Raw genomic sequence first — 26,184 nt, forward strand, 5'->3', positions numbered from 1 at the left:
ATCCGTGGGCAGTGAAGCGTAATGTCCCAGAGGATTTTGTACCCAGACAGGCAGCTGTTTCTGTCTCTCTCTTGCACTTTTTATGTTTTGCCAACCATTATCTGCTCTCTCTGGAGTGAGTGAGATCTGAAGTGTTAAACGTGATGATACACGTTTTGGTCACCCCATTATCAGCTGCTGTTTTCCCATCACGAGATGTAAAATGAAAACTTGGTGTTAGGTGTGAAAGTTTGGATTTTCTGAAAGAGGGTTTTATTCTAGTCTGCATTGTTGAACAGTGTGCTGTATAGAAAAGATGTATATTTTAATTAAATGTAGTTAATAAAAAAGATCCATTAGTTCCTGGCTGTAGCTGCCATGCCTGGTTTACTCTGAAAGGAAATTAAAACAATAAACAATATGATCAAAAGATTAAAAACCCATTACATTTTAACATGCACAGGAAACACATGGTTGAGGAAGCTATAAAGACAGCTAATTTTATTCATTGTAATGTCTCCTCTGGCTGCTCCTCTTAATAGCACACTCCTTCCTAAAGTGCACAAGAACCTCCGGAAGAGGAGAACCAGCACCGACCCTGCAGATTAGAAAAACATTCCTAATTTTCTGAACACAGGAGAATACGGTTCCTTAAAATGCAACAGTGATGACGCTAAATAATAGACAAAGTTCTGAAAGCAATGTTAATGTTGAACAAACCTGTTATTTTAATATACCTGTAAACACTTTTGAGAGCTAATTTACAGACTAAGGAGAAGTGGAACAGCTTTTTAAGTCCTGTGGGACACATGAGAAAAACTGGACTTACAGTTTTATATTTAACAGCTTTCGAATGATAACAATTTAAAATAGATGTCAGTTTCTGGAAAGTAAAAAATATGTTTGAGAATTTTATGATTTTTGAAAAACAGACCCTAGAATTCTACTTTTACCCCTGAAACATTACAACTTTTTAGTAACAAATCATGTTGCTATTTCTGTAGAATTGATAAGCCTGAAACTAAATCATATTGGATGCAGCACAAAGTTACTTTAATCAATGATTTGATACGCAGCAGATGGTAATGCTGGCAGTCCTTGTCAAATGAGCTAATCCATGTGTGCATGTTATAAATATTGGAGGCATGTGTACAGTTACCTGTAAGCTCACAATCGTCACGCTTGCAGATGTTTTCTACTGCATGTATGCGTGTGTGTGTGTGTCCAGGTCAAAGGTCATAATCGTTTTTTCAGGATGACGACAGAAGGTCTGAAGTACCTCTTGGCCTCTTGGGGATTGCTTAGGGACAGTGTATACAGAGGAGCAGATTCACACCACTGTGGGATTGACAGATGGTGAACGATCTGAGCACACATTATGAGGGAGCAGCAGTAAGAATCTAGAAACTAACTATTAGAAGTGTTGAGGATCATTTTAAATTGCTTCTTAAAACTCATTTTTACTCTTTGGCATTTAATTGATGTTTTGTTTTGTGCTCTGTTTTGTTATTTGTGTTGTTCTTGTGCGGCACTTTGGTGCAGTTTTATACCTGTTTTAAAGTGCTATATAAATAAATTTGACATTGACATTGACATTGACATTGAGGAGGGGTTTGATTTGGCTTTTAGGGAATTCGTTGTCGAGTTAAAACTCACAGCTGCAGGATTCCTACAAAGGGCTGGGTTTCCTGAGAAATACCTTCATTTAAAGCACAACACTGAAGAATCCTCTGGGTCATTAAAGATTAAACATATTGTTTGGCTCAAATCCAGACTTCCTTTGTTTAGTTTTTTCTGGTTTGATGATAAACCTCAGTCATTTTTCATAAACTAACAAAAGTGCTTTGAGTTCTACTAAGAATGTGAAGTAACGTTTTGCAGATGCTTCAGTGTCTTTATTGTGTGTCTTGATTTTAATATTTCAGCTGTTCATGGCCAGTTACTTCAGCAAAATGTCTCGGTAACAAAGAGAAGACAGTGCTGTTTGGTTAGCTTAGGGGCTTTTTGAGGTTTGATCACATGAGACAGATTTTATAGAAGAAAACTCAAAGAGTTTAAACTTTTTTATCCCTTAGATGAGGATGCAATCGGGCAGACACACAACCTCTGTTTTCAGTAACAGTTTATTAAAATGTGTCAAGTGACCTAATGTTTTCTCCTTCTTGTCTGTAGAAATTGAATATGTTCCTTAATATGTGCTTTGTGGGTGATATCAAGTGTTGGTGTGAATATGTATAAGCGTTTGTGTGTGTGTGTGTGTGTGTGCGTGCGTGTGGGTGGGCGTGTGTGTGTTAGAGGGGATAAAAAAGGGCTTTGTGGGGGAAGGGTCATCAGGACTGCCAGGAGAAAGTGTTAGGGTCACTGCACATGCTCCCCTTAGTGAACACATCTGTGTGATGAGCGCAGCGTAATGGATGCTGGTGTTTTTGTGGCGATCAACTATGAAAACAAAGTAGACTACTGTAGAGATGGAGCAGGGGTCAAAGCAGAGGCCAGAGAGCAAAGAAAAAAGCTGTGCAGGTTTCAACAGCAGTGTTTTAATAAACACAAAAGCAACATTTCTTTCTTACACAGAAATCTTGATCAGTACATTCAAACCGTAAGATTAACAGTCTCTTTTGGAGTTGGAGTTTAGATAGATGCATTGGTGCATCCTGGAAGTCTCACGCTACGCCTGAATGCTGTCACACTTCACTTAACCCTGTTTATATTGCACATATGAAAACTTATTGTTACTTTCTAATTGTTATGCATTTGTTACGGAGCTGCACCAGCCAGGATTGTGTTGGCTGATAATAAGTTATGTTTTTCTTTGACAACTGAGCTGTTGGATGACAAAACACAGAAACTGAGGTCTGAAGACGAGGAAAGTTAAAGTGTTTATATATTCACATTGGTGCTCATTTGATACTTAATGTACTTGAACTTGCTTGCCTGCAGTAAAAATATCAATGGGGAAAAAAAAGTAAAAAAGCAAGTAGCCAAAGGCACACTATGAATAAAGTGAAAATAATATGGTTAAAGTGCCTTTATGTCATACAGAAGTTCCAGTAAAACATTTTTCTGACCAAAGATTTGAGACCTGAATCCCCAAATTGCTTTGTCTCTTCTATGTCCTCATCCTGGAACACCCTCAGACAGATGCTGGTACTGACGCTGGTGGTACCACTGGGCTCATGAGGGTATTTCTTTAAGCACAGTCGCCATCGTTTTAAACACTGTGATATCTGCAGAGCCAGTCTGCAGCAAAACCAACATAGCCTGACATCACACATACTCACCATGGAGGCCATGTCAAATGTGGATTTACTGAAAATTGAGTTTAGTACTGGGGATTACGATGGGATGGTCTGAGTCAGCATTAAACAATGAGTCGGCACAGACTTGGCAGAAGGGAAAATAGATGAAAGTATTACTCATCCTTGATGCTTTAGAACAGGTGCACATGTCTGTGTGCTGAGCTGCAACCACTTTACTTTATTTCAGTATCTCTGTGTACATTAAATGCTTCTAAAATCCCAACCCAATGTACCTTACTGCTATAAATAAGAGCAGAACAGATTTTAGTACTCTAAGAAACTAATTTCCAGTAATATTAAAGCCTACCTTCAACGTTTTGGTTTGCTTACATTCCTTGTCTATAAATGCTCTTGTGTGACACCTGCGTGATTTGTTTGAAATGAGCTTCCCTTTAGCTTTAAATAGACCAGCTTTCTCTGTCGAAAGTGTACTGCATATTTGGACAGAATCCTTTATGCTTAGAGTGCTGCTTAACAGAGATACTTTGCTGATTTTCTTTCAAGAACAAGCAAAGAATATTATTAATTTTCCAATGATCTAACGGTGTTGTGTGTTTACTCTTCGGCCATTGTGGCTTTAAAACCCTTTTTGCTGATGAGTTTAGGAAGCGACAGTTCTCCATGTCGCCATTGGTATAGAGGTGGTATAACAGATTACTCGACCTCCCAGAATGACACCCCAACGCCTGCATCTGTTCATGAATGAGCAAAGAGAGATATCTATCATCTTTACTCACAGACTTAGAACGGAGCCTACTGGAATGTTAAACTGGATCTTATCAGGTTTTTACTGCCTTCATCGCTTCCGTTTTTAAAAAAATAAAAAGATGCATTTACATGGTGCAGTGGTGGTGGTTTATCACCACTGCAGTAGTGGTAAATCTACTACTGCAGATTTACCACTGATGAATTGTAGCACCTTTGCTAGGCTTATGTCAGATCTAATGCGCTTGATACTGGGTCTTTTTATTCAAATTTAGAATTTTTTTCCCCAGAGATGAGCACAGTTAAATCTCTACAGGATTCTTTATCAAACTAGAGTCCAGCTGCACTTTAGGTGATACTCATGTCTATGAATCTTCACGGCTGGAGGACCTGTTTTATATAAACTTCAGAGAACTGTCAGATGATAAATTACAGCAATAAGTAATTAAATCAGAGAATCTAAGCATCCTAAATCACCATGAGAAAATGGTTTGGACTAAACAAATGGTCATCTTTTTAGGTGAATCTTAAATGAAGGATGTGTTTAACTGGCTTTGGCTATTCAAACTATACAAATCAGTCAAACACTTAGTACTGTAACTGGAAGCCGGAACACTTGCAGTAATACAGTTCATCTCTGGATGAACTGTATGATGATTGTAACAAAAATGAACTTAAAAGATTGTATAAACAAATCGAAGGATGCATTTTGATGAACGTCACCCACCTTTCCTGATAAGTTGATGCGTACCAGAAAAAGCAGTTTTGATACTTAAATATCTATTTTTATAATTGAACAAGATTGCTTGACAAAACTTTAGATTGTTCTCTGTTTTCGCTACATGTTCAGCTCCTTGCCTCTGTCATTTTTTTCTGTCCTCACTTCCATGCCTATGCTGTGGCTGGTGGTGTTGTAGGGAAATGAAGCTCAACGCTGGGTTTTTAAATAGCATCCTTGCCTGAATCAGCCGTTCCTAATATGGCAGAGTACGAGGACACTAGCCCCAAAATACCAGCCACCCCTCACTGGAAATAAAACTTTTCTGTGCCATAATCGTAATCTGTGCCTCTCGCAAGAAAAGTACACCAAAAACTCACAGAACTAATCAAGATTATAAGTATGCCGTACTGAATTTTGAGAGTTTCACTTGAGCTCCAGATGGCTATAGAAATAGCTTTAAAAATCTGTGGTTTTGAATATATATTACCTTGTTTGTTGAAGAAAATGCCATTAAAAATGGTAAAATTCGTCTTTTTTTGTTAGGATCTTGGTGGGAGCACCACAGGCAGCAGGGCAGGGTCTGTTGACGGGAAGTCGGCCTGGAGCCCTTTTCCGTTGTCCGATCACGCCGGAGGAGTATGACTGTGAGAGGGTCAATATCGATGGAGACGGTCAGTTTGTGCTCAGCTTGGAAAATTCAACCAGTAATTAACTAGGTGATCTACAAGTAGCTTAATTACTATTTAAGTGTTTTAATTGCTAAATGTGTTCTGTGCTCTATCATTTGTAACATCAAGAAAAGCAAAACTTTGAGATAGTAGCTACACGTGAAAACATTTTGTTCTCGACAGTCGTCAAACGTGACGTCCTAATGCTTTTAATCCATTTATTGAGTTGGGATGGTTTCTTAAAAGCCAGAGTGCTTCAGAAACAATAAACACGATGACTCAACATGTCCTCCACAGAAAAAGGTCTAAAAAGCAGAGCTGCAGTAAACAGATGCAGTTTTTGGGTGCAATAAATACACTGCGGCATTTCTGTTATTGTTTTACTATTTTTTGTTCTTTTCACTGATCATATGGGAAATGTACTACACTACACCGCCCTGCAATTACCACTGGTATTGCTCTGTTTGTTTCATTTGAATACTCTTTTAGAAGGTCCTTACATAATCATTCTGCTCATTATCATCATCAACATTGTCACTGATGCTTCATTTTCTGTTTTCACGCAGTAAGTCTTGACAGAGAAAGCAAAGACAATCAGTGGTTGGGAGTTTCGGTAAAAAGTCAAGGAATTGGAGGCAAGGTAGTGGTAAGTATTATTCTAAACACCCATCAGTGCAGAAAGGTGTCTCGTAATTGGGTGATAGCATATTGTTTTGTCTGAGCCACACTGAAGGAATAAATGTAATAAATTCTGCTTCTCACAAGACCTGTGCTCACCTGTATGAGCTACGACAACGAGTCACGCAACCTTCGGAAACTCGGGATCCCATCGGACGCTGCTACGTCCTGAGCGATGACCTGACGAGGCGGGACGACTTGGACGGAGGGGAGTGGAAGTTCTGTGAGGGTCGACCGCAGGGACACGAGCAGTTTGGCTTCTGTCAGCAGGGCCTGTCTGTCAGCTTCACTCCAGACAGAAACTTTATCCTGTTTGGAGCTCCAGGAACCTACAACTGGAAAGGTAATGTGTCAATGCAGCATTTATATATATTTCAGATTTTACAAAACATATCAAAGTTTAAGAAAGCATTATTGCAATATTCAGAAAGTGTGAGAAGTGGGGTAAACATCTTTATTGTAATCTAAGAAAGAAAGGCAGTCAATGGAAATATTATTAATATATTACTGACTGCAGGACAGAGCTAATGATTATAGGCCAATCTACTGATTGAACACAAACAGTGACAGATACTAAATCAAATTAAGCTCCTTGATTTATCTAATGCAATTATTACTTGATGGATTAGTTTCAGTCAGAGGTAAAGATGTAACAGTGTTTTCTTATTTTATGCATGTTCACATGTAGATTCGACTGAGCTCAACTTAGTTTATTTTTGTGATGCAAATTTACAACAAATTTAATCCAATTCACTTTACAAAACCCCAAATTTGTATCCAGAAACATGTTGTCAGAGCACATCCTTTGCTAAAAAGTTAAAAAGTGAGTTTGCAGAAAGATGAATAAGTTAGAACTGAAAATAATAATAATAATAAAAATATTTGTAAATATTAACCTTTTAAATGTTCACATTTCAAATTTGACTGTGCGTTCATCCTTTTTTTTTTTTTACTGATAATTGGCTTAGAAATAGAAGGTGTTGTTCAGCCAGCTGATACTGATACTTTCAACAAAAAATGTACATGTAAAATAAGTGCTTTTTTCTCAGTTCTGCACTAAAATATGATTTTACAATTGTTAAGTATTGTAGAAAAGCTAACAATTAGCTCTCTGTCACTGAGTATTTATTAATGCTTGACTCAAGAGCAACAGGGTGCAAAGATTTGAAAATTCATAATGTCACCCTATAGGAGCTCAAAGCATAAAATCATAAAATAACAGAAGTACTTTTTTGTTTAGGTTAATTGGCTTCAGCCAAATATCACAAAAATTTGGGTGAAATTGTACCAGTTTGAGTAAAAAGTCAGTGATTGGTGCATCAATATTACATCATGTTATAATTTATTAAACAAGAATGAAGCAGAAAAGTAATTGAAAAGTAATTCTGCTGTGGCAGAAAAGTACACTGCAAAAACTGAAATCTTAGTAAGATTAAATATCTTAAATTAAGGAGATTTTTCTTGTTTTCTTTCTGACAAGATAATTTTTCTCACCAAGAGGGATTTATGTTAGAATATTTTTCTTATTTTAAGTGTTTTTGTACTTAATTATCTCAGTAAGATATAAAAGCTTAATGTTAAGAAAATATTACTTATTATGAGTAGATATGTGCTAGAATCTAGAATATCAATATTTACCAATCAAACTTCAAGTCTAGAACTTATTTTATATAAGTAAAAATTTCTTATTTCAAGCACAGAAAGCGAAATCACATACTTAATTAAATGTCTTCAGATAATTAAAACAGACTATGTCCAAATGGAATCCTTTGTGTTATAGTCAATGAAAAATTAAAAAAAACCCATGAACTTATACTCTTGTATAAGTTGGCAGAGTGTACTGGAAATTATAATTTAATATTTAAACGGTTGACATTTAACACAACAATTTCAGAGACAATATCAGTTTATATATCAAGATAATTCTTGGCATGTTTCCATCTGCTAAGGACCTTCTTAATCTGATCTTCTTGATGTAAGATGTGGGACCTCTTACTGACATGTCATGAAATTTCTATTGATGTGTGATTTGAAATGGCTGGTATTCCACACAATGAGATTAGAATCAACAATATTGATTGGGTCAATGTCATAATAAATATTTTAACTTTTGGTTTATATTTCAAATTCTTACTTTATAAGTTACTAATATTAGTTTGAACAATATTTTATTCATCATGTTTGTAACCCCTTTTATGACATCATACAATCCAAATGGGAAAGCGCCCAAAATGTCAGTGAGATGGTAGTAATGTTCGATACAACAGATTTTCTTTCCGATCCAATACCGAGTAAAATTTAAGATGGTATTGGCAATACAGATCCCATACTTTGTGCAAAGACAGTTAATTTGTTTCTTAATTAAATAAAAAATAAATGTAATCCATATCTTGGCTTCATAAAAAGAACACAATGTACTCTGATGCACTCATTTTAAACTCAGAAGTACATTGAGACAACAATCTTGTTTACTATAAACTATTTTAATTCAGCAGAAATATACAAAATATGTGAAAATGGAGTTGCAAACTAAAAAAAAGAAAATTAGTAAAGTAATAACCCTACTAAATATACTGCTCAAAAAAAATAAAGGGAACACTTAAGTGTTCACTTAAGTGTTTAAGTGTTCCCTTTATTTTTCTTTTAGCAGTGTACATCATTGTTTAATTATTAAAACTACTATAAAATGACAGCTGAAATAGCTCCGTGTCACTTTTTTATAATCTGTCAACATGTCCATTTCTGAGTGAGTGAGCGTCAGCAGCACGCTGCGCATGGGCATTACGTCCTTACACCTTACATACTTACCAGGCGGAAGAAAAAGTAGTTCCCATTAACAAAGTTTCATTTAGGCAAGATCTCAATAATTTAGTTACTTTCTAACGTGCTCTTGTTAATCTACATTATCTCAAATTACTAAAATGTTGAAAGTATTGATCCTTGGATCTGACAATAGATTTTAAAGAATTAAGTTCTGGTATCGGAAGAATCGATATTTCAGTATCAATCCGCACATCACTAACGGCAACGCCAGAGATCATTTAACTGCCCTCATTAACGGTTAATTCAGTTGTACTTAAAACAAGCCAATTTTACTAATACAAATAGAATATATGAGATTTATTTTCTTAATACATAGAGCATTTTTCTTAAAATAAGAATTTTTTAAGCTATTTCAAGAAATTCAGTGTCAAGTAACATTTTCTTTACTTGAGATAATTTTTCTTAAAATAAGATAATATATCTTACTCGTATAAGTAAAATTGGCTTGTTTTAAGTAAAAATACACTAATTTTAAGATATTGTAGGTTTATCTTGGTTAGATATTTTTTCTTGTTTTAGAAAATCTTGACAAGATAAATTTTCTTGTTCTGTTGGCAGATAATTTTTCTTATTTTAAGAAAATTCTACCCTATTTTTGTACTTTTTTTTCTTGTTTTTGAAAGGGGACTTTTTGCAGTGTAATTGAAAAGTACATTCCTAAAACAAAGTAGATTCTTAACAAACTTAGACTTAGAGTAAAACGTGCAAGAAAATAAAACTGAAATTGAAATGTGCTTTAGAAAATGTTTTCTTGTTGCCCTGCTGTGCCTTCACCTGTTTCCTTTCCAGGCGAACTGCGAGTCGAGCTCCTGAACCAGACTGTTCTTGAACTCGGTTTCTATGACGACGGCCCGTACGAGGTGGCAGGTTACAATGAGCTCAATGCGCTGCTCATCCCCTTGCCCTACCACAGTTACCTGGGTAGGATTCGCCCTCTACGCTCACTGCTGCCCGAGCACAGGAGAGAAAGAGAGGGCCGTGGGAGGCTGACGTCCGGGCTCAGACTGTAACCTGACTAAACACAGGAACAGTAGCAAGACCTCAACCGCCCCTGACTGGAAGAGGGTAGACGTGTTTTAGTGTCACTCCCATTCCCTGGGGATTATTTCTGGCTGAGCCCGTGACTCATAAAACCCAAAATATGACTCAATATCTTTGTGTAAGCCCTTTCTCACAGTGGGTGGACATGTTAAAAACGCCTGCAGCCGACAGTGGCCTGAGATGAATTCTTCTGATGCCAGTGATTACTGGTTTTCTTATGGAAACAAGGGAAAACATTGTATGGTCCAGCTTCAGTGAGATGGTGCTGCCCTCATTTCACGTGCCACCCTCTTTGAGAAGCAGAAGGGAGAACATTTGACAAATTTTTTGTGGGTGGGACGCAGTCTGAGCCCAAAACGTCACCTTTCCAACATGAACCCCGTGGTTCTGCAGGCGGAAGTGCTGCTGCGCCACAAAGACAAAGCATCAATCAATCACAGCTTGTCTCACCTGCATTCCCTCTTCTCCTCTTTTTCCTCCCTCACCATTTCACCACCCCATCACTCCCCTCCTACACTTGTCTTTTCTGTCTTTCTTCTCCCTTTTCTTTTGGGCCACATAGGGCTTTTGTTCATGGCTAGCGCCGTTGAAGATGCACTGCTGTACAAAACTCTGGAGCCTTCCACACCGTTTGAGGACGTAGCTCATAATAGCTACTTAGGTTTGTAGGCGTGGAGTATTGTTGTTTGGATCCGGTTGGACTCTTAGTTGATGTAGTCTGTGTTCTGTCTCTGTCTTTGTCTTTATCATTTGTCCTCAGATGTAGATTTTTACTCTGTAGTCTTTGTACCATAATACGAGAAAGCCATCTACAGCTTTCTTTTTCTCTGAACTCTGATAACTTAATTTGACTTAATTTGATATTTTTTACATTAATTTCAGTCAGCATTCCCAACTTCCTGTTTTTGAGCCAAGCAGATGGTTGTCTCTCTGTGTTTATTAGCACGAGGGTGTTTGTCTGTTTTGTCCAACATCATTAGTGTATTTAGACCATTTGTCAGTGTTTGCTTTGGTGAAGCTTTCCAGGGCATCTTGGTGGTGGGTTTTCTGTTGATTGTTGGAGTTTCACTTAACAAAACTGTGTTAGAATTTAACTAACAACCCAAGTAAGCATTGTTGCACAGATGTGTTTCTAACCAAACTCTTACATAGACAGTGTAACAATAGTTATGCCGTTTTTGCAAAGTGTATTTTTCACAAAACTGAAAAAAAAACTTAAATGTAGTTTTCTTTTGTATTTTATGTGATAGAACAACACAAAGAAGTGCATAAAAAAAACAGTTATTTATTTTTATTTTTATTTTTTTTCCATTTGTATTAAGATCCATTTACTCTCATTACCCAGAATATTATCAATTGAACGTATGTCTGAAGTCATCTAAACAAGAGACTCAGATTGGGTATAATTTAATCTCAGCATTAATCCAACTGATTTGTGAAAGTCTCAACGGTTTGCTGAAGAAAAAGTGAACAAAGAACTTCACAAAGACAAAGAAACACCACATGCAGGTCAAGGATACAGTTTTGGAGAAGCAAGATTAGGTTTAATTTATCTCAGCATTAAACATCTGATTGTGAGCTTCTCATCCAAAAAAAAAGTTTTTCTTCCATTTCACATTTGTGCACAACTTTATAGTCTGTCATATAAAATAAATAAAACAAAACCTGATAAAAGTTTCTATTTGTAAAGTGGAAAAAATGACGAAAAGTTCAGTTAGTAAAATATCCACTGTATTATTTCATAAAAAGTTGCTATATTTTGCAGGATCTTGAGGACGTCTGACCAGATAAGAAAACACGTTTTTGTACTGGGTGGCCTGTAGATCGAAAAAGAGAATGTAGATAAATATTACTACGGTTTTTGGGCAAAAGGCTTTTATTTATTGGTTAGCCAATCTTAGTAAATTTCAGGAAAATATATTAATGTTATGGTGGAGCTACATGAAATCTCTAGGCATTAAAGATTCAGTGGCTTCTCTTAAGCTTCAGAAACAACATTTGGAAGGACGTCTCTATCAGGCATATTAAAACTGTCTGTTGTCAAAGAGCCAGCGTCTGCTAAACAAGACCAGTTTTTATTTATTGTCGATTTTCAGTTATTATTCTTGACTGTGTGGATCCACTATAAATCTCTCTCTATTCACATTCCTCTGAGCCTGGATACCCTCGCAAAGTTGAGCTGTCTCCTTGACAACACTAATTCCCTCCTGACCTTTTAGCCCTCGTTTATCACTCACATGCTGCCATTGATCCCGCAACCAAATGACATGACACACCTATGCATGCGTGCTAACATTTCAATCATTGCTCTTAAATATCACAGGATTTATAGATTTTATCACAATGTGGTCACAGCTGGTTAACAAATTATCGTTTCAAATTGGTGTCTTTCTGAATAATGGCAGGCATCCTTTGTGAAAGCCTCAAGGCCAAACCATATGTTACYCACAGAATGTAGAAAAGCACAAAAAGCAATTTTATAATACAGTTTTAATACTAGTCTGGTTTGAAATATTATCTCTTTGGGTATTTTCATTTATTGTCAATTTTATGCAGATTACTTGGTTAACGATTTAAGGCCAAATTATTTCAGATCACTTCAATTGTTTTCTTTTTTATCCATAAATACCATTAATTACAGTGAGGTTAAACAAATAAAATGAGCAACATTTACATAAGTTACAATATATAAAATCAAAAATATTAAACATATTTTATTATTCTGAGGTGAAAGTGTAACAGCCATACAGTTCAGAAGAGTTACCGCACTGGTAAACAATTTTTTCTGCTTTTACTCCACAGTTAGTTTTGCAGTGTTAAGTTTGCTGGTAGCATGCTGGTAGCATCCATGTGCAGAAAAAGTATCACCGAGCCTCCATTTATTGGTTTTAGAGGAGCTGCGATGTTAAATTCCACACCTGCCACCCTGGAGCTGCTCTCATTTTGTGTCCTTCTTGTCTCCTTTTGCATGTTTACTCAGAGCTAACAAATGTCCTTTGTGTTGTCATGGATTAACCCCTCCGTATGAACCCTCTGCCTGCTTTTCACACTGAAAAATGTATGTATTTGTATAAAAGACTTTAAATGATTTGTAATTTGTTTTACATCTTGATAAGAAAATGCTAACACAATATTTTCGTGAGGTAAATACACACTTGCTGCTCCTTTGGTTCACGAGATTTACATTCAAGTGTGTTTTCACATTCCTGCACACATCAGGTTGCAGAGAGCACACATAAAGACGGAGCGGATGCATTTGATCATAAATCAGGTTAATGTGCTTTCACTTTATTTACACACTGGCCCCGCCAGAGGCATGAGCTGCAGCGTCACCAGTCTCATCAGACCAGAACCAAACATCTCTTTCTGTTACTGTCACAATTAGCCCGTTTGCTTTTACCGTTAGACACAAACACAACCCACAGCATTTACACTCATCATGACTCTGTCATAAAATCAATAGTCACTTACGCCACACATTTCATTAGTAAGAAGACAAGCAGATCATTGCACATACTGAAGAGCCGCCACTAAACCTCACAGCCAATGCTAATGTCTGAACCCAAATCCGTTACTCCCCAACCCCCTTTTCCTCGTCTTATGCTTCTTTCTCCTCTTACACCAGGGTTTTCTGTAGACTCAGCTAAGGGTATAATGAATCTCAAGGAGCTGACCTTTGTGGCCGGCGCACCACGTGCCAATCACACAGGGGCTGTAGTGCTGCTGAGGAAGGACAACGTGCACCGACTGGTGCCACAGCACATCTTCTGGGGGGAGGAGCTAGCTTCCTCGTTTGGATATTCGGTGGCTACCACAGATCTTAACAAAGATGGGTGAGGAAAAGCTAATTCATAATTCATTGTGAAATTTTATGAGAGACCTGGTGGCCATCTGGCTTACTGTCAATTCCCACGAGGGGTCGCCACACATTTTTTGGCCAGTTCGGGGCTGTTGTATTTGAACCAAAAGAACATCATAAAAACATTTTTTGTCCCTGTTGGTTGATTTTTCTTGGAAGACGTTGGGGAAATCCAATGAAGCAAGAATAATCTATCAAATCCAACGCTCCTCGTGGAAATGAACAAAGGGAAAAAGCTTAAAGGCTGCTATAGAAAAACAGCTAAAACGCCAGCGGCTAATACATTTGCTATTGCCACTACAGCAGCAGATGAGATTTGACTCGGGGACAAATTGAGGAAGAGGTCAGGCTAAGAAGTAGCTGAAATGTTTGTAGATGTTTCCTGTAGGGTTTGTGTGTGTGAGTTTGTATGTTTAATAGTTCTTTTAATATTAAAAAGAAATAAATATAAAAAAAAATACAAAAGACTTCTTCAAAGTGAGCATCAAGAAAGTCTGCTTTCTGAGATATAACCGCATAAATCAAATTTGTTCAAAGATGAGGAGAGTGGTCTATAAACCTTCAAGCTCTAAATATTATTTAAATATGTGAAATTCTGTCTATTTCTGTTTCCAGATGGACAGATGTGATTGTTGGAGCTCCCAACTTTTTTGACCGCAAAGCAGAGATTGGTGGAGCTGTTTATGTTTTTCTAAACCCGCTCGGTCACTGGGACGACCAGGCCAGACCGATCCGCCTCAACGGGACGTACGACTCCATGTTTGGGATGACAGTCAGTAACATCGGGGATCTGGATCAGGACGGATACGGAGGTGTGGGAAACGTTGAATTTTTGTTTACAGAGCTTATGGCTGAATCATTAATCTTAATCAGAAACTTCATATATTAATAACAAAAAGGTTGTTTTTGAATTGTATGATTTTGAGACTGAGGTTTCTGAAATTTCAAAATGAAACGTGCTTTTCGGGTTTACTCCAGACTGGTGGGATTAGCAGGTTGAAAGGTCCTTATTAGTTGTGCTTGTGGAACCGAAAGTGGTAAAAATAAGTTTGTTTGATATTTGCAGATATTGCTGTGGGAGCTCCATTTGATGGAGATGGGAAGGTTTTTATCTACAGAGGCTCCGATGCTGGGATTGAAACTAAACCTGCTCAGGTCAGTTTCAGAAGGAAACCTAATAAGTTTGCATGTAATGTAATGTAATAAATGTAATCTGTATCACATCAGGTTCTGGATGGCCATGACTTTGATGTGACACGTTTCGGATACTCCATCTCAGGGGGGCTGGATATCGACGACAACCATTATCCAGATGTGGTTGTTGGTTCTCTTAATGACTCAGTGGTTCTCTTCAGGTAAGAAAAACACCGGCAAACATTACTTTCACAGAGTCATTTTTCTCAGTAAACCTCTTCACAGAAAGTCATAGGTCTAATCTCTTGTTAATGTTTCCTAATTGTAATCAGTGTGCAGAAAATACTGCAAACAAGCAGACAATAAGGACATCTAAGCGGATTATTTAGTTTCCCTTAATGCATCATAACGTGCTATCTCTGTGTCCTCAAGGTCTTGTCCGGTCATCCATGTGGTCAGAGAAGTATCAATTGACCCTCAAAATATTGATCTGGACCAAAAGAACTGCAAGGGAAGAGACGGCGTCTGGTATGAACAGATAATGTGAAAACCCTCTAACACGACTCGGCCCTAAACTAAAGGATTTGTTGCTTTAGAAAAAGTGTCTGTCAATATCTAACTGGGTTTTACGTTTCTCCAACTTCCTTTTAGTGTTGAGGTTAAGGCCTGTTTTATGTTCACAGCACACCCTCATCATTACTCACCACACGTTAGTAAGTCAAACTAAAGTTTTCAGCTTTTATATTGTTTAATGCACCTTCTTCACAACAGAAATTGTATCATGTGTCAAGAGATTTTACACTAACATTAGAAAGCTCTCTTATTTGAAGTATTACTACATTCAAATGAAATGCAGATATGCTTTAATTCGTTTAATTTTGATTCATTTCGTTTGCTCTCTTCAAGCCCTGGTGGTGCAGTTTGAAGCAGACACAGAGCGCAGAAAGCTGGGCCTCCCTCACCGGGTGAGCTTCCTGGGACGCAGCTCGCTGGAGCCTGAATACACCCAAACAGAAGAAGTGGAGCTGCATCGACAGCGCGAGACTCACTGTGCCACGGCCGCCTTCCAGCTGCACGTCAGTTACTAAGTGCAACCATTTCTAAGTTTATGCTGCTTTTTTACCACCTATGTTTTTTTGTCGGCTAAACATTCCTGGTCCGTTTTGCTTCCTGTCCTGCAGGAAAACATTCGTGACAAACTGCGTCCCATTTCATTAGCGATAACCCACAACATCAAGCCTGTGCCGCCACGCAGAAACTCTGCCAAGAGGCCGCAGAAACTACCACCTGTGCTGAATATCTCTCCGTCTAAAACGCTAAATTCTGAGGTTTGTAGCAAAAGTAAGGACAGTTGATCTTTTAATTGAAGCCCTTGAACTAGATGCTTCTGCTTTTCTTTGAATAAACTCTGAAGGTGAACTTCTTGCGAGAAGGATGCGGCAGCGACAAAATCTGTCAGAGCAATCTGATGCTGAGCTACCAGTTTGGAACAACGCACCTTAACTCTGACTTCTTCACTCCTCTGCCAAAGTTAGTGCAGTCACTGGTTAATACTTGAGTTTGATTATGTTTTTCACTGATAATACACTGCAAAAACACAAAATATTACCAAATATTTATGTCTAAATTACATGTAACTCTTCAGCAAGAGGAGCTTGTTAATTAATGTTAAAAATCTCTTAATATTGATGAGAATACTAGCTCCATTGGTACTTTTTTGTTAATATTAGGTTTTTATCAATATTTAAGAAGTAATGACTTAAAACAAGCTCCTAGGTCTAGATATTTATCCTACAATCCAGATCTAGACAAAAATTCTTGGTAAGATTTTGTATTTTTCCAGTTTAATTATTATTGCTGTCAGACTGCTTGTTTATTTTATATCTAGAAAATCTTGCTTTCTCCTAAGGTGAAAGACATATTTGCTGCAACCCAGTAGGATTAGTTTAGAAAGATTGTGTGCTTATATATATATATATATATATAGTGTTTCTTTATTGCAAAATGTTTGCTTTTCAACCAGCTGACCCACTCTTGTCTTACCTTCGTGCAGAGATAACGGTGGCGTTCAGGTGTTTTCTCTGTCTGATCAGCGACTGGTGGTGCTGGAGATCACAGTCACCAACATGCCTTCAGACCCTCTGAACCCCGAGGAGGACGGCGACGACGCTCATGCTTCCCAGCTGTTCATCACACTTCCAGACACGTTAACGTACGCCGGCTCCAGGGTCCCACCGCAGGTATGCCTTAAATTAAGGAGTTGAAGGAACCCCTGCGTGAATCAGTGTGTTTGTTATGAAGGTATGTGTTTGATGTCCCGTAACTGCAGATGATATGTCAAGCGAATCTGAATGGGTCCCAGGTTGAATGTGATCTGGGAAATCCTGTCAAGCGAAATGCGAAGGTAGGAAATTGTTTCTTTTATCTCGTCTTGTGAATGTGTTGCTTCTTAGAAGCACTTTTAAAAGAAATCTGGCGCAATCCAGTGTAAGATACAAACCAGACTGAAACCTCTGTCTGTTTTACAATTATATTTACACTTCATTTCAGCTAAAATTCACCATCAACCTGAGTACATCAAATATTACTACTGAGACCACTGAGCTCACTGCAGATCTCCAACTGGCAACGTACGTCCCAATTACCCCATCTGTAGCAACCAGTGTTTAACACATGAACACTTTCATCTATTAAGTTTTTATTGTGACTTGTTGGTGTTTTCTCTCCAGGATCAGTGAACAGCTTAATCTGGATCCTGTCACTGCTTTTGCTAAAGTTGTGATAGAGCTCCCCCTGTCTGTCAACGGGTGAGAAAACAGTTTTCCACAAATAAGTCTTATTGGTGTTGATAGACAAAATGGAATGTACAGTACATATTGCATTCTGTTTACATTTAGCTATCTTTTAAAGACAGTTGAAATGGATTTTCCTTAGAGATATTTGAGTAAATGTTGCACACAATACTTTTCAGACTTTTATTTGAAAAAAAAAAAAAGATTTAAAAATACAGTGAAGTTTTTGGTTGTAACATGAGTAAAAGATCCAGAGGTAGGAAAAAAAACCTCCAAGTTGAAGTGTTGATGTGATTGTCGTTTTTTTATGTGTTTTTTTTCAGACTGGCTCGTCCTCATCAGCTGTTCTTCAGCGGGACTGTAAAGGGGGAGAGTGCCATGACCAGCCTGGAGGACATCGGCAACCCTGTAGATTTAGAATTTGTGGTGAGTTTATGCCTATCTAGGCTGACTGTGTCCACTGCAAAAACATAAAACCTTGCCAAGTACTTTTGGTCTAGTTTGCAAATATCTGACCACACTTGAAATATGACAAAACTAAGTCTTCAACAAGACGGCTTGTTTTAAATCAGTAATTCCCAGATTTGTTTTAGAAGTACTTATTCCACTGGCAGATTTTTTCCACTTATAATATTGGAGAAAAAAAAGTTTTGTTTTAGGGGACAAAAATCTGCTGGTGGAAATGTTACTTTTTAAAATTAATATTTTGCTGGAAGGTTACTTGTAAGTTAGACTTGTCTTAGTTAGATGCAGATATTTGCAGTAGAAACTGGACAAAATATCTGGTAAGATTTTGTGTTTTTGTAGAGTATCTTATCTAAGAATAATATTCTGTGATCACCACAATTTAATTACTCAGTTTAACTAACACTGGAGAGACTTTTAAGCAAAAAGATAAAACAACAGCCGTTTTCTCAGCTCTCCAATCCTGGAAAAGCGCTCCAGAAACTTGGCTCCGCCTTCCTCAACATCATGTGGCCTATCGAGCTGCCCAATGGGAAGTGGCTGCTCTATCCCGCAAGCCTGAGGTTCGAGGGCCAACCAGACACTCGCTGCAGTCCTGCTGAGGCTGTGAATCCTCTAAATCTGCAGAGCTCATCAGCTGCTAATCAGGTGGTAGGTGGAACTGGAGTTAGGGTCACTCAGCTGTTCTCCAACCTCCACTTACATTAAAAATTACATGCTTAAAAGATAATTTACGGGACTGTTGACAGGTGGGTAGAAGTCGCCGTTCACACCCAGAGGAGGAAGATCGAGTGTTGACAAAAGGCAGCGATGTCGGCACCACGCCAGCAGTGGCAGCTTCAGAGAGACGCAAGTCACTCAAACTGGTAGGAGGGGCAAGAAATATGGAAAATATAACTAACTTTAGTTAATTATTGCAAATGATCTCAGGAAATTGAAGATAGATACATTTGATTTGTTGAGATTATGACACAAAGGATGTTTCTTTAATGGATATTCCACTGCAAAATGCTCAGATGTCCTCTTGCTCCTTAGGATTGCCTGCTGGGGTCAGCGCGCTGTGTGCTGTTCCAGTGTCCACTCCACAGCTTTACTGGTCAGGCTGTCCTCAAGATCCACGCCAGGCTGTGGAAGAGCAGTTTCATAGAGGTAAAACAAACAAACAAACAAAAAAAGTAATGTCTCATTTAAATGTCTTTAAAGGCAAGAATTGAAGATTAGCTGGAACTCATTTTCATTTTGAAAATGTTGTGATGGGTTGAGATGGAAACTGCAACCTAAACATACCCACATTTGAACAATTAAAATCACTTTTAGGGTTAAGTATGATTTTTTTTCTCTGTCTCTCAGGATTTTCCAACAGTTAGTGCTCTGGAGCTGCTGATCAGAGCTAACATCTCTGTGAAGTCCAGCATCAAACATCTGGTCCTCAGAGATGCATCTGTACAGGTACTGAGCTCACCTCAGGAAAGTAAAGACTAAATTATTACAATATATTTAAACACATTGATAAACAGAAGTCCTGAACATGTAGGTTCACCGAACCAGTGACCAAGAAGATTTTCATGTCAGATGTTTTTAACACAGAATACATTAAAATACGTGGAAAATATATGTTGCATTTTGTAAATTCTACAATTAACTCTCTCTTTCTCACCAGATCCCAGTAATGATCTACCCGGAGCTTGATCTTGCAGAACAGTACATGATTCCCTGGTGGATCATCCTGATAGCCATCCTGGCAGGCATCCTGCTGCTGACTCTCCTTGTCTGCATATTATGGAAGGTAACTCACAGGATATCTTGGTGTTATGCTGTTTGAGCAGTGGTGTAGACTTCTTTATACTGTAGATGTAAACTTTATGTATATCTGTTTTCGATAAGGGCCAACTCTCTAAATTAGAACATTATTGAAAAGATTTTGCGGCTTACTTTTTGCTGGATGGTAGTATATGGAAAGTTTAGTGGAAGGAAAATGTGTGTCGGAGAAAAACTGTATGATTTACAAGGACAAGCTTTGAGAAGATGAGAGGAAAACTCATTCAAGAATTGTTGGAGATTTACGTGGTGTGGGTTGGAGTTGGACTCAGAGCTGCAGGAGACGCCAAACACAGATGTTTCAAAGACATTACCTACATCTATCGCTTTACTTGTATTAAGCCTCTTCTGAACCACAAGGTATGCAGGAAGCCCTTTATAAGGGCTGAGGAGAAAAATGACTGCATGGTTACTCAGTGGTCCAGAGTCCTGTTTTTAAATTTTGCATTTTATTTAGAAATTAAGGCATAATTTTTTTTTAAATAAATCAATTTTAAGTGAAATTTCAATTCATTGAGATGCATCTGTAAATAATTGTTAAATATTAAATTGAGATAAAAATAAGCATATTTTCAGGACCTAAGTGAAGAAAACATTTGGTACTTAAATATGCCCTCAAATACTGTCTGCAGCTAAAATGTTCATCAAGGCTTTCTAGAGATCAACATCCAACTCAGAGGTTTCTAAATGTGTAAATTATCCCATCACTTAACTTTCAGTCATGGGATAATTTACACATTTAGCGTTCAGCATTTTATAARCACTCAATCTGTTTATTTCTGACCTTTTCTTTATATTCCAGTCACATCTTTCCAGCCATCTCTCAATCATACTTTCCCCCCTTTTCTGCCTATATTTCTTCTACGTTTTCCCATTCCTGTTTTTATTTTCTTTTATGAATCCTTCTGTTTCTGAACCCGTCACTTTTCTCTTTGTTTCTCCACTCCCCTCTCCGTTATGATCTGATGCCTCAGTGCGGCTTCTTCAAGCGCAGCGAGCGGCGCCCGCACTATGAGACGGAGTACTACCGCGCCCATTTGGGGGTGCAGCCCTCGGAGGCGGAGAAGCAGGCATTAGAGCTATAATATCAAACCTATTTCCATCTGGCCTGCTCTCCCCTCCTCCTCTCTCTCCAAGCGGTAAAACTCCTCATGCACAATTATTCTGCTGCTCAGCCCACAGGAAGGATGGTGTTGTACGTCATAGCATGAAACGGAGATGAGTGCTGCTCTATTGGCCCTATGGGGGCTGTGCAAAATCTAAACAGTAGGGCTGAAAATAATTGTGTCCTGCTATTTTCTAATATTCAGATTTTTATTTTTAACCTTCTGATGCAACGTTTCTAGTGTTTCAACGTGTGATTACGCTACTGCAGTAAAAAAAAATATATTCAAAGACTTTTTACACTTCTTTACCAATAATTACTGAGTCTGTATGCAAGTTATTCCACAAAGCTTTAGATAGTGTCCTAATTCTTACCTTTAAAAGGTATTATGTAATGCACAGCATGGTAACAAATCCTCTTTATGCAACGCAATGAAAAAGAAAACAACTTAAAAAATTACATTTCTCTCAATCAAATTAAGTACATCCAAGTAAAAACATTAAGTTCACTAAAGTTATTATGTGAGACAAATGTAAATAAAGTAAATTTGGCAAATCTAAATCAGCTACATGTAGCAAATTAAGAAAATAAATTTAGATTGGAGCTCCATTCTTTTTTTTCTTTTTTTTTCTCTGGTGTCTTCAACACCAGAGACACTTGTTAGATCAATCATCAGTTCCACAGGATGATGATTATTAGCATGTGAAGCGTTCCCGTTATTGAGGATCTCGTCTTAATTAGTGCTTGTTGAACACCATCCAGCCGCCTCTGCTTCAGGGCTTTGAGCTGCCTGCTGTGCTGTGTGCGGTGCCGCTTACTGTTTATTGACCTGCACCTGTTCATTCTGGCATCACTCTGTGAAGATGACTCATTTTCTGAAACAAACACTTGTGCAACATTTTTTTTTTAACCATGTTTGGTTTGCATCCCATGATACGCTTTAACTAACTGCCAGGATGAACTTGACATAAAATCACTGGGTGTTTTTTTTAATAGGACGGATGTTTGTTTAGTGGACTTTAAGCCACAAGCGTGTATAAATTTGGCAACAAAAAGCATGACAATGTGCTTTATGGTGTGTGCTTTTTTGACTGCAGGTAATCAGAGCATCATCTAAGTAATCTTAAAGGATTAGATGAGGTGATTAGATGATTAAATAATTGTTTTTCCCTATTATTCTGTGATCTCTTTCTGTCTCCTCCTCAACTTCTCTGGACTCGCTCCCCTTCCCGTGTGGACAGTGTGGCTTCTTCCGACGTGCCCACTACAAAGACAAACTTCCTCAGTACCACGCGGTGAAGATTCCTCGCGAGCTCCGGCCGCAGTTCCAAACGGAGAAGTCTGGAAGCATCCATAAAAAGGAATGGGCCACGCACTGGAGTGACGGGACCTTGTAACTTTTAAAGCACTGGATTTGAATCGGCGTGTGTGGTACTCATTCTGTCTTTGCTTTGTAACTAACTGACTCAAAAAGGAAAAAAAAAATTTAAAAAAAGAAGCGCGCCAAGACTGCGATCGTGAGATTTTGGTGCATGTCAGAACATGCAAATTGGTGGCCTCTGAGCAGATATGTATCCTCCAAACTGCAGCTCATTAACATCTTGGCCTCAGATATTCTGTTTACACTGTGCGTCCACAGTGTTTCACAGTTTGACAGCGAGCACTGAAGCCTCACAACCAGATTAGAACAAGTCTAGCGGCTCAGTATGTTTCCCGGCCTACACGAGGGAGCGTTGACGCTTCGCCGTCTGTCAGTGATTTTGACTGGCAGCTCAAAGGAGGACTGGAAAAATCAAAGACTTGCATGAACGCACAGACATGGAGGACAACATTAGACGAGCAGATTGATGCAGAAGCCATGTGACAAAGACTACTTTTTGCCTTAACTACTGGGATTAACAATGAATATGGGCAAAGAAAAACAGCTTTTTAACAAAATGTGTGGAAAATATATTTTTTTTGTTAGCAACAATTAAAGAAATGCATTATTTCATGGATACTTGAAAATGTATTTAATACAAGTGCATCCCAATAAATTAAAAGCAACATTGAAAGGTTCATTTATTTCCGTAACAGTTCAAAAAGTGAAACTTATTTATAACATACTAATTACTTCAGCTTAATTTGATGGCTTAGAACTATGAAAAATGTTTTAATTTTCCCACTTTGTGTTTCACTTTTCAAATTTAGTTACGGAAATAAACTTCTTGATGATATTTTAATGTCAGATGCACCTGTATGCTCACTTTTTTGCTTACATGTGATTTAAGAGGAACCCCTTGTTACTGTTATTTCTTTTTTTTAGTTGCATTAGTTAAATCTGCTGAACATCTCTAGTCTGCTGTCTGGGTTACCTTGAATTTACAACAAAATACTATGGAGGGAATGAATTGTTGGGGTTTGTGGTAATGTTGTTGCATGGAAATCAAATGTGTCAGAAAGATGATCAATATTTAACCCAGAATTTCTTTTTCAACAATTTCCTGCTGATACTAAAGAAATGTAATGGTCATTATGCACAAGACAGAATATCTACAACAGGTTTTCAGGTAAATTATTTTTTTCATCAAGTGTATTTTTCACCAGGCATTTTAAGAGCCGTGCAGCAAATAAAGTCGTTTTTTTTAACTATACAATCTCACTTCGCTACTCGTATAAATTCACGTGAACCGGTATAATAATTTCAGCATCGACTGGTCTAATTTCAAACACGTGCCTTGTAATAAAAGTGGCAGATGGAGATCTACTCATTACAAAGACGAGGCTACTGCTAATTAGATGATGCTGCCCTCAGACATCTGTTGGTACCGGTGGATGATTACAACCTCCTTCAGACACTGAGCAACACAAAGAGGGGATTTCCTGGTTTTGTAAAACAACAACAAACAAAAGGGCAAAAGTTTTTTTGTTTTTGTTTCATTGGAGTCGGCTGTGAAGCACGAGGAGACAGCTTGGATTTTTAGGTATTGCTGGACAATCGTTTGTTTTCTGCATGAGGGTCCTGTTGCTGTTCTGACGTCTCCAACTCCAGTAATTCTTGTTGCGATTTGTTTTATTTATTTTTGTTTGACTGTACGATGTCAACATTGTAAATAAATGACAAGTAGGTTCAGACATTTGTTGTTGCTAGACTTTCTTCATCCAGCAGCAGACAAGGAGACTTGAATTTAAAAAGGTTGCGGTTCACTAACACAACACAAGGTGGCGGCAAAACAGTGAAACCGACACCAACCAGAATGCACACAAAATACACACAAAGACTAAAAATAGATTCAGCGCAACATTTTTGATGAAATACGACGCAAGTTGACAGTTGACGGTGCATGTCAAAAATAAAAACCAGACAATGAAGTCAAAGGAATTGACTGTAGGCCTGTTGATTGTGTCAAAGCAGAAATCTGGGGAAGGATACAAAAAACAGCTAAACAGAAAATGGCAGCATTGAAAATGTGTTAATTTATTGGTTTATTTTCAATTTGATTCGTGCAAGTTTATATTTTTTGCTTTTAGATGCATAAGGAGACATATTGTACAACATTTTAAATACAAAACTGTATAGAAGCTGTCTATCATGAGTACAAACCTGGTTCTTCTATGTAAAACAAATTCTGCCACAAATTGGTTTCATTTCTGCAGCTAAAGAGTTGCACATTAATCCCTCTAAAAGAGAAAGCTGTTTGTCTCCCAAAACCATCTAACAATTTTCAGAGGAATGCTCTTCAAATCACAGAAGTATTAGCTGAAAGAGGAACCAAAGACATGTAATGAGTTTGACCTTGTAAGCATTTAGAAATGAGTTTTAGGTCTTGAAATTTCTTTTTTTTATTTTTCATATTCAGTTTTGTAAGGAACTCACAGTAAAGTGATCTGTGTGATTTATTTTTATCAGATCTTTATCAGACAATTATGCAGTAAATCTTCCCCGGTGCCTTGGTTGTTGTTGCTTCTTGTGATCAAGGTTACAGTGTAATTAAAACCGGAAAAAGTCACTGAATGCATAAAAACATTGCCGTATGATATGGTAGAAAGTCTAATAAGTCTGAAGCAGTGTCATTTGACTTTCGCAAGTTTGCTATAGATCTCAAATTTTAAATGTGATTTTCAAATCATATATTTTACACCAGAGATTTGTTTTGCACTTGTAATTCGATATGTACTTTATTATTTGTAAATTAGAATTTCCCTTTTAAAAGCACAGCATGCCTTTAATAATTCCTAAAGGTTAAAACAAGCTACATATTACTGTGCAGTACTGTATAGGTAAGCTGCATTGAGCTTAGTTTTGTACCTTCAGAAACATGTTACTGTCAGATATTTTGCTCTAGTCACGCATTAAAACATGGTTAAGACAAAATACCCGAACTACATAATAAACTCTACCAAGCTGACAGAAGAGATTAGTTTAAAATCCAACAGTTTGAAGTAAAGCAGAACAAACTAAATATGCATTTTACGTTTAATATTTAATGTCAAAGTGAGCAAATTAGATTTTTCTCTAAATCCAAAAGCTTCTGAGCTCATTATAGTAAAGAAAGCTAATTCCCTTCTGAATCCTTCAGATGTCATCATGGTTGCCATGGCGGTTAAACGGGACCAGGGACACGGCGTGTGTGTTTAAGCGGATTGTCACCCATTAGGTGCTTTGATGAGCCAAATGTGTTGACGTCTCATCCATTGCTGGGGAAGTGACTAAGAACTGTATGGAAACACATGCACAAACCCACACTGAGGCAAATAAAGAAACAAAGCAAACGCATACGGAGCTAAGAAACTCAGAGTGACCCTCGCTAATCCAGAGGAACAATGTCTTCAGTTCATATAAAGCTAAATGTTGAAAGCTGGCTCTAAGCAGACAAAACACTTCTCTTTATGGAAAATATTGTCTTCCAATAAATTTGTAAGACACTAAATGCTCAGCAGTATTTAAAAAGCTTGTAATACTGATAATTTGTGGTGATGTTTTGGCTTAAAGTCGTTTATATCAAACAACAATGATCACTGTCTTTTGTAGATAGTGGGGAGTAAATGGTTTCCTGTTAACTCATCTATTCATCTTCTATCTCTACTTATTCATGCGTGGACTTGGGTGCTGCTGGT

The 26,184-nt window shown here is 37.7% G+C and overlaps 1 protein-coding gene across 4 annotated transcripts in view; it reads left to right on the plus strand.

Moving 5' to 3' along the window:
- Nucleotides 1–22,574, plus strand: part of itga7 (integrin, alpha 7) — a 34,423-nt gene extending 11,849 nt beyond the window's left edge. For 2 of the 4 annotated variants that reach the window (XM_008408512.2, XM_008408510.2), the window contains 24 exons: nt 5,248–5,375; nt 5,939–6,018; nt 6,138–6,393; nt 9,663–9,794; nt 13,540–13,747; nt 14,389–14,585; nt 14,840–14,928; nt 15,001–15,128; nt 15,340–15,435; nt 15,559–15,620; nt 15,814–15,983; nt 16,089–16,235; nt 16,322–16,437; nt 16,961–17,147; nt 17,237–17,311; nt 17,458–17,537; nt 17,637–17,714; nt 18,023–18,125; nt 18,618–18,815; nt 18,914–19,030; nt 19,200–19,313; nt 19,515–19,613; nt 19,825–19,950; nt 22,329–22,574. In XM_008408512.2, coding sequence (XP_008406734.1) covers nt 5,248–5,375; nt 5,939–6,018; nt 6,138–6,393; nt 9,663–9,794; nt 13,540–13,747; nt 14,389–14,585; nt 14,840–14,928; nt 15,001–15,128; nt 15,340–15,435; nt 15,559–15,620; nt 15,814–15,983; nt 16,089–16,235; nt 16,322–16,437; nt 16,961–17,147; nt 17,237–17,311; nt 17,458–17,537; nt 17,637–17,714; nt 18,023–18,125; nt 18,618–18,815; nt 18,914–19,030; nt 19,200–19,313; nt 19,515–19,613; nt 19,825–19,950; nt 22,329–22,484 — 3,142 coding nt within the window. In that variant the 3' untranslated portion in view covers nt 22,485–22,574. Of the gene's footprint in view, nt 1–5,247; nt 5,376–5,938; nt 6,019–6,137; nt 6,394–9,662; nt 9,795–10,476; nt 10,576–13,539; nt 13,748–14,388; nt 14,586–14,839; nt 14,929–15,000; nt 15,129–15,339; nt 15,436–15,558; nt 15,621–15,813; nt 15,984–16,088; nt 16,236–16,321; nt 16,438–16,960; nt 17,148–17,236; nt 17,312–17,457; nt 17,538–17,636; nt 17,715–18,022; nt 18,126–18,617; nt 18,816–18,913; nt 19,031–19,199; nt 19,314–19,514; nt 19,614–19,824; nt 19,951–20,956; nt 21,122–22,328 lie in introns of all 4 variants that reach the window. The other 2 variants (XR_533654.2, XM_008408511.2) reach the window with 2 other exon arrangements.
- Nucleotides 22,575–26,184: the final 3,610 nt, after the last annotated feature.

Source organism: Poecilia reticulata, linkage group LG5, assembly GCF_000633615.1.
Source record: "Poecilia reticulata strain Guanapo linkage group LG5, Guppy_female_1.0+MT, whole genome shotgun sequence".
NCBI classification, from domain to species: Eukaryota; Metazoa; Chordata; class Actinopteri; order Cyprinodontiformes; family Poeciliidae; genus Poecilia; species Poecilia reticulata.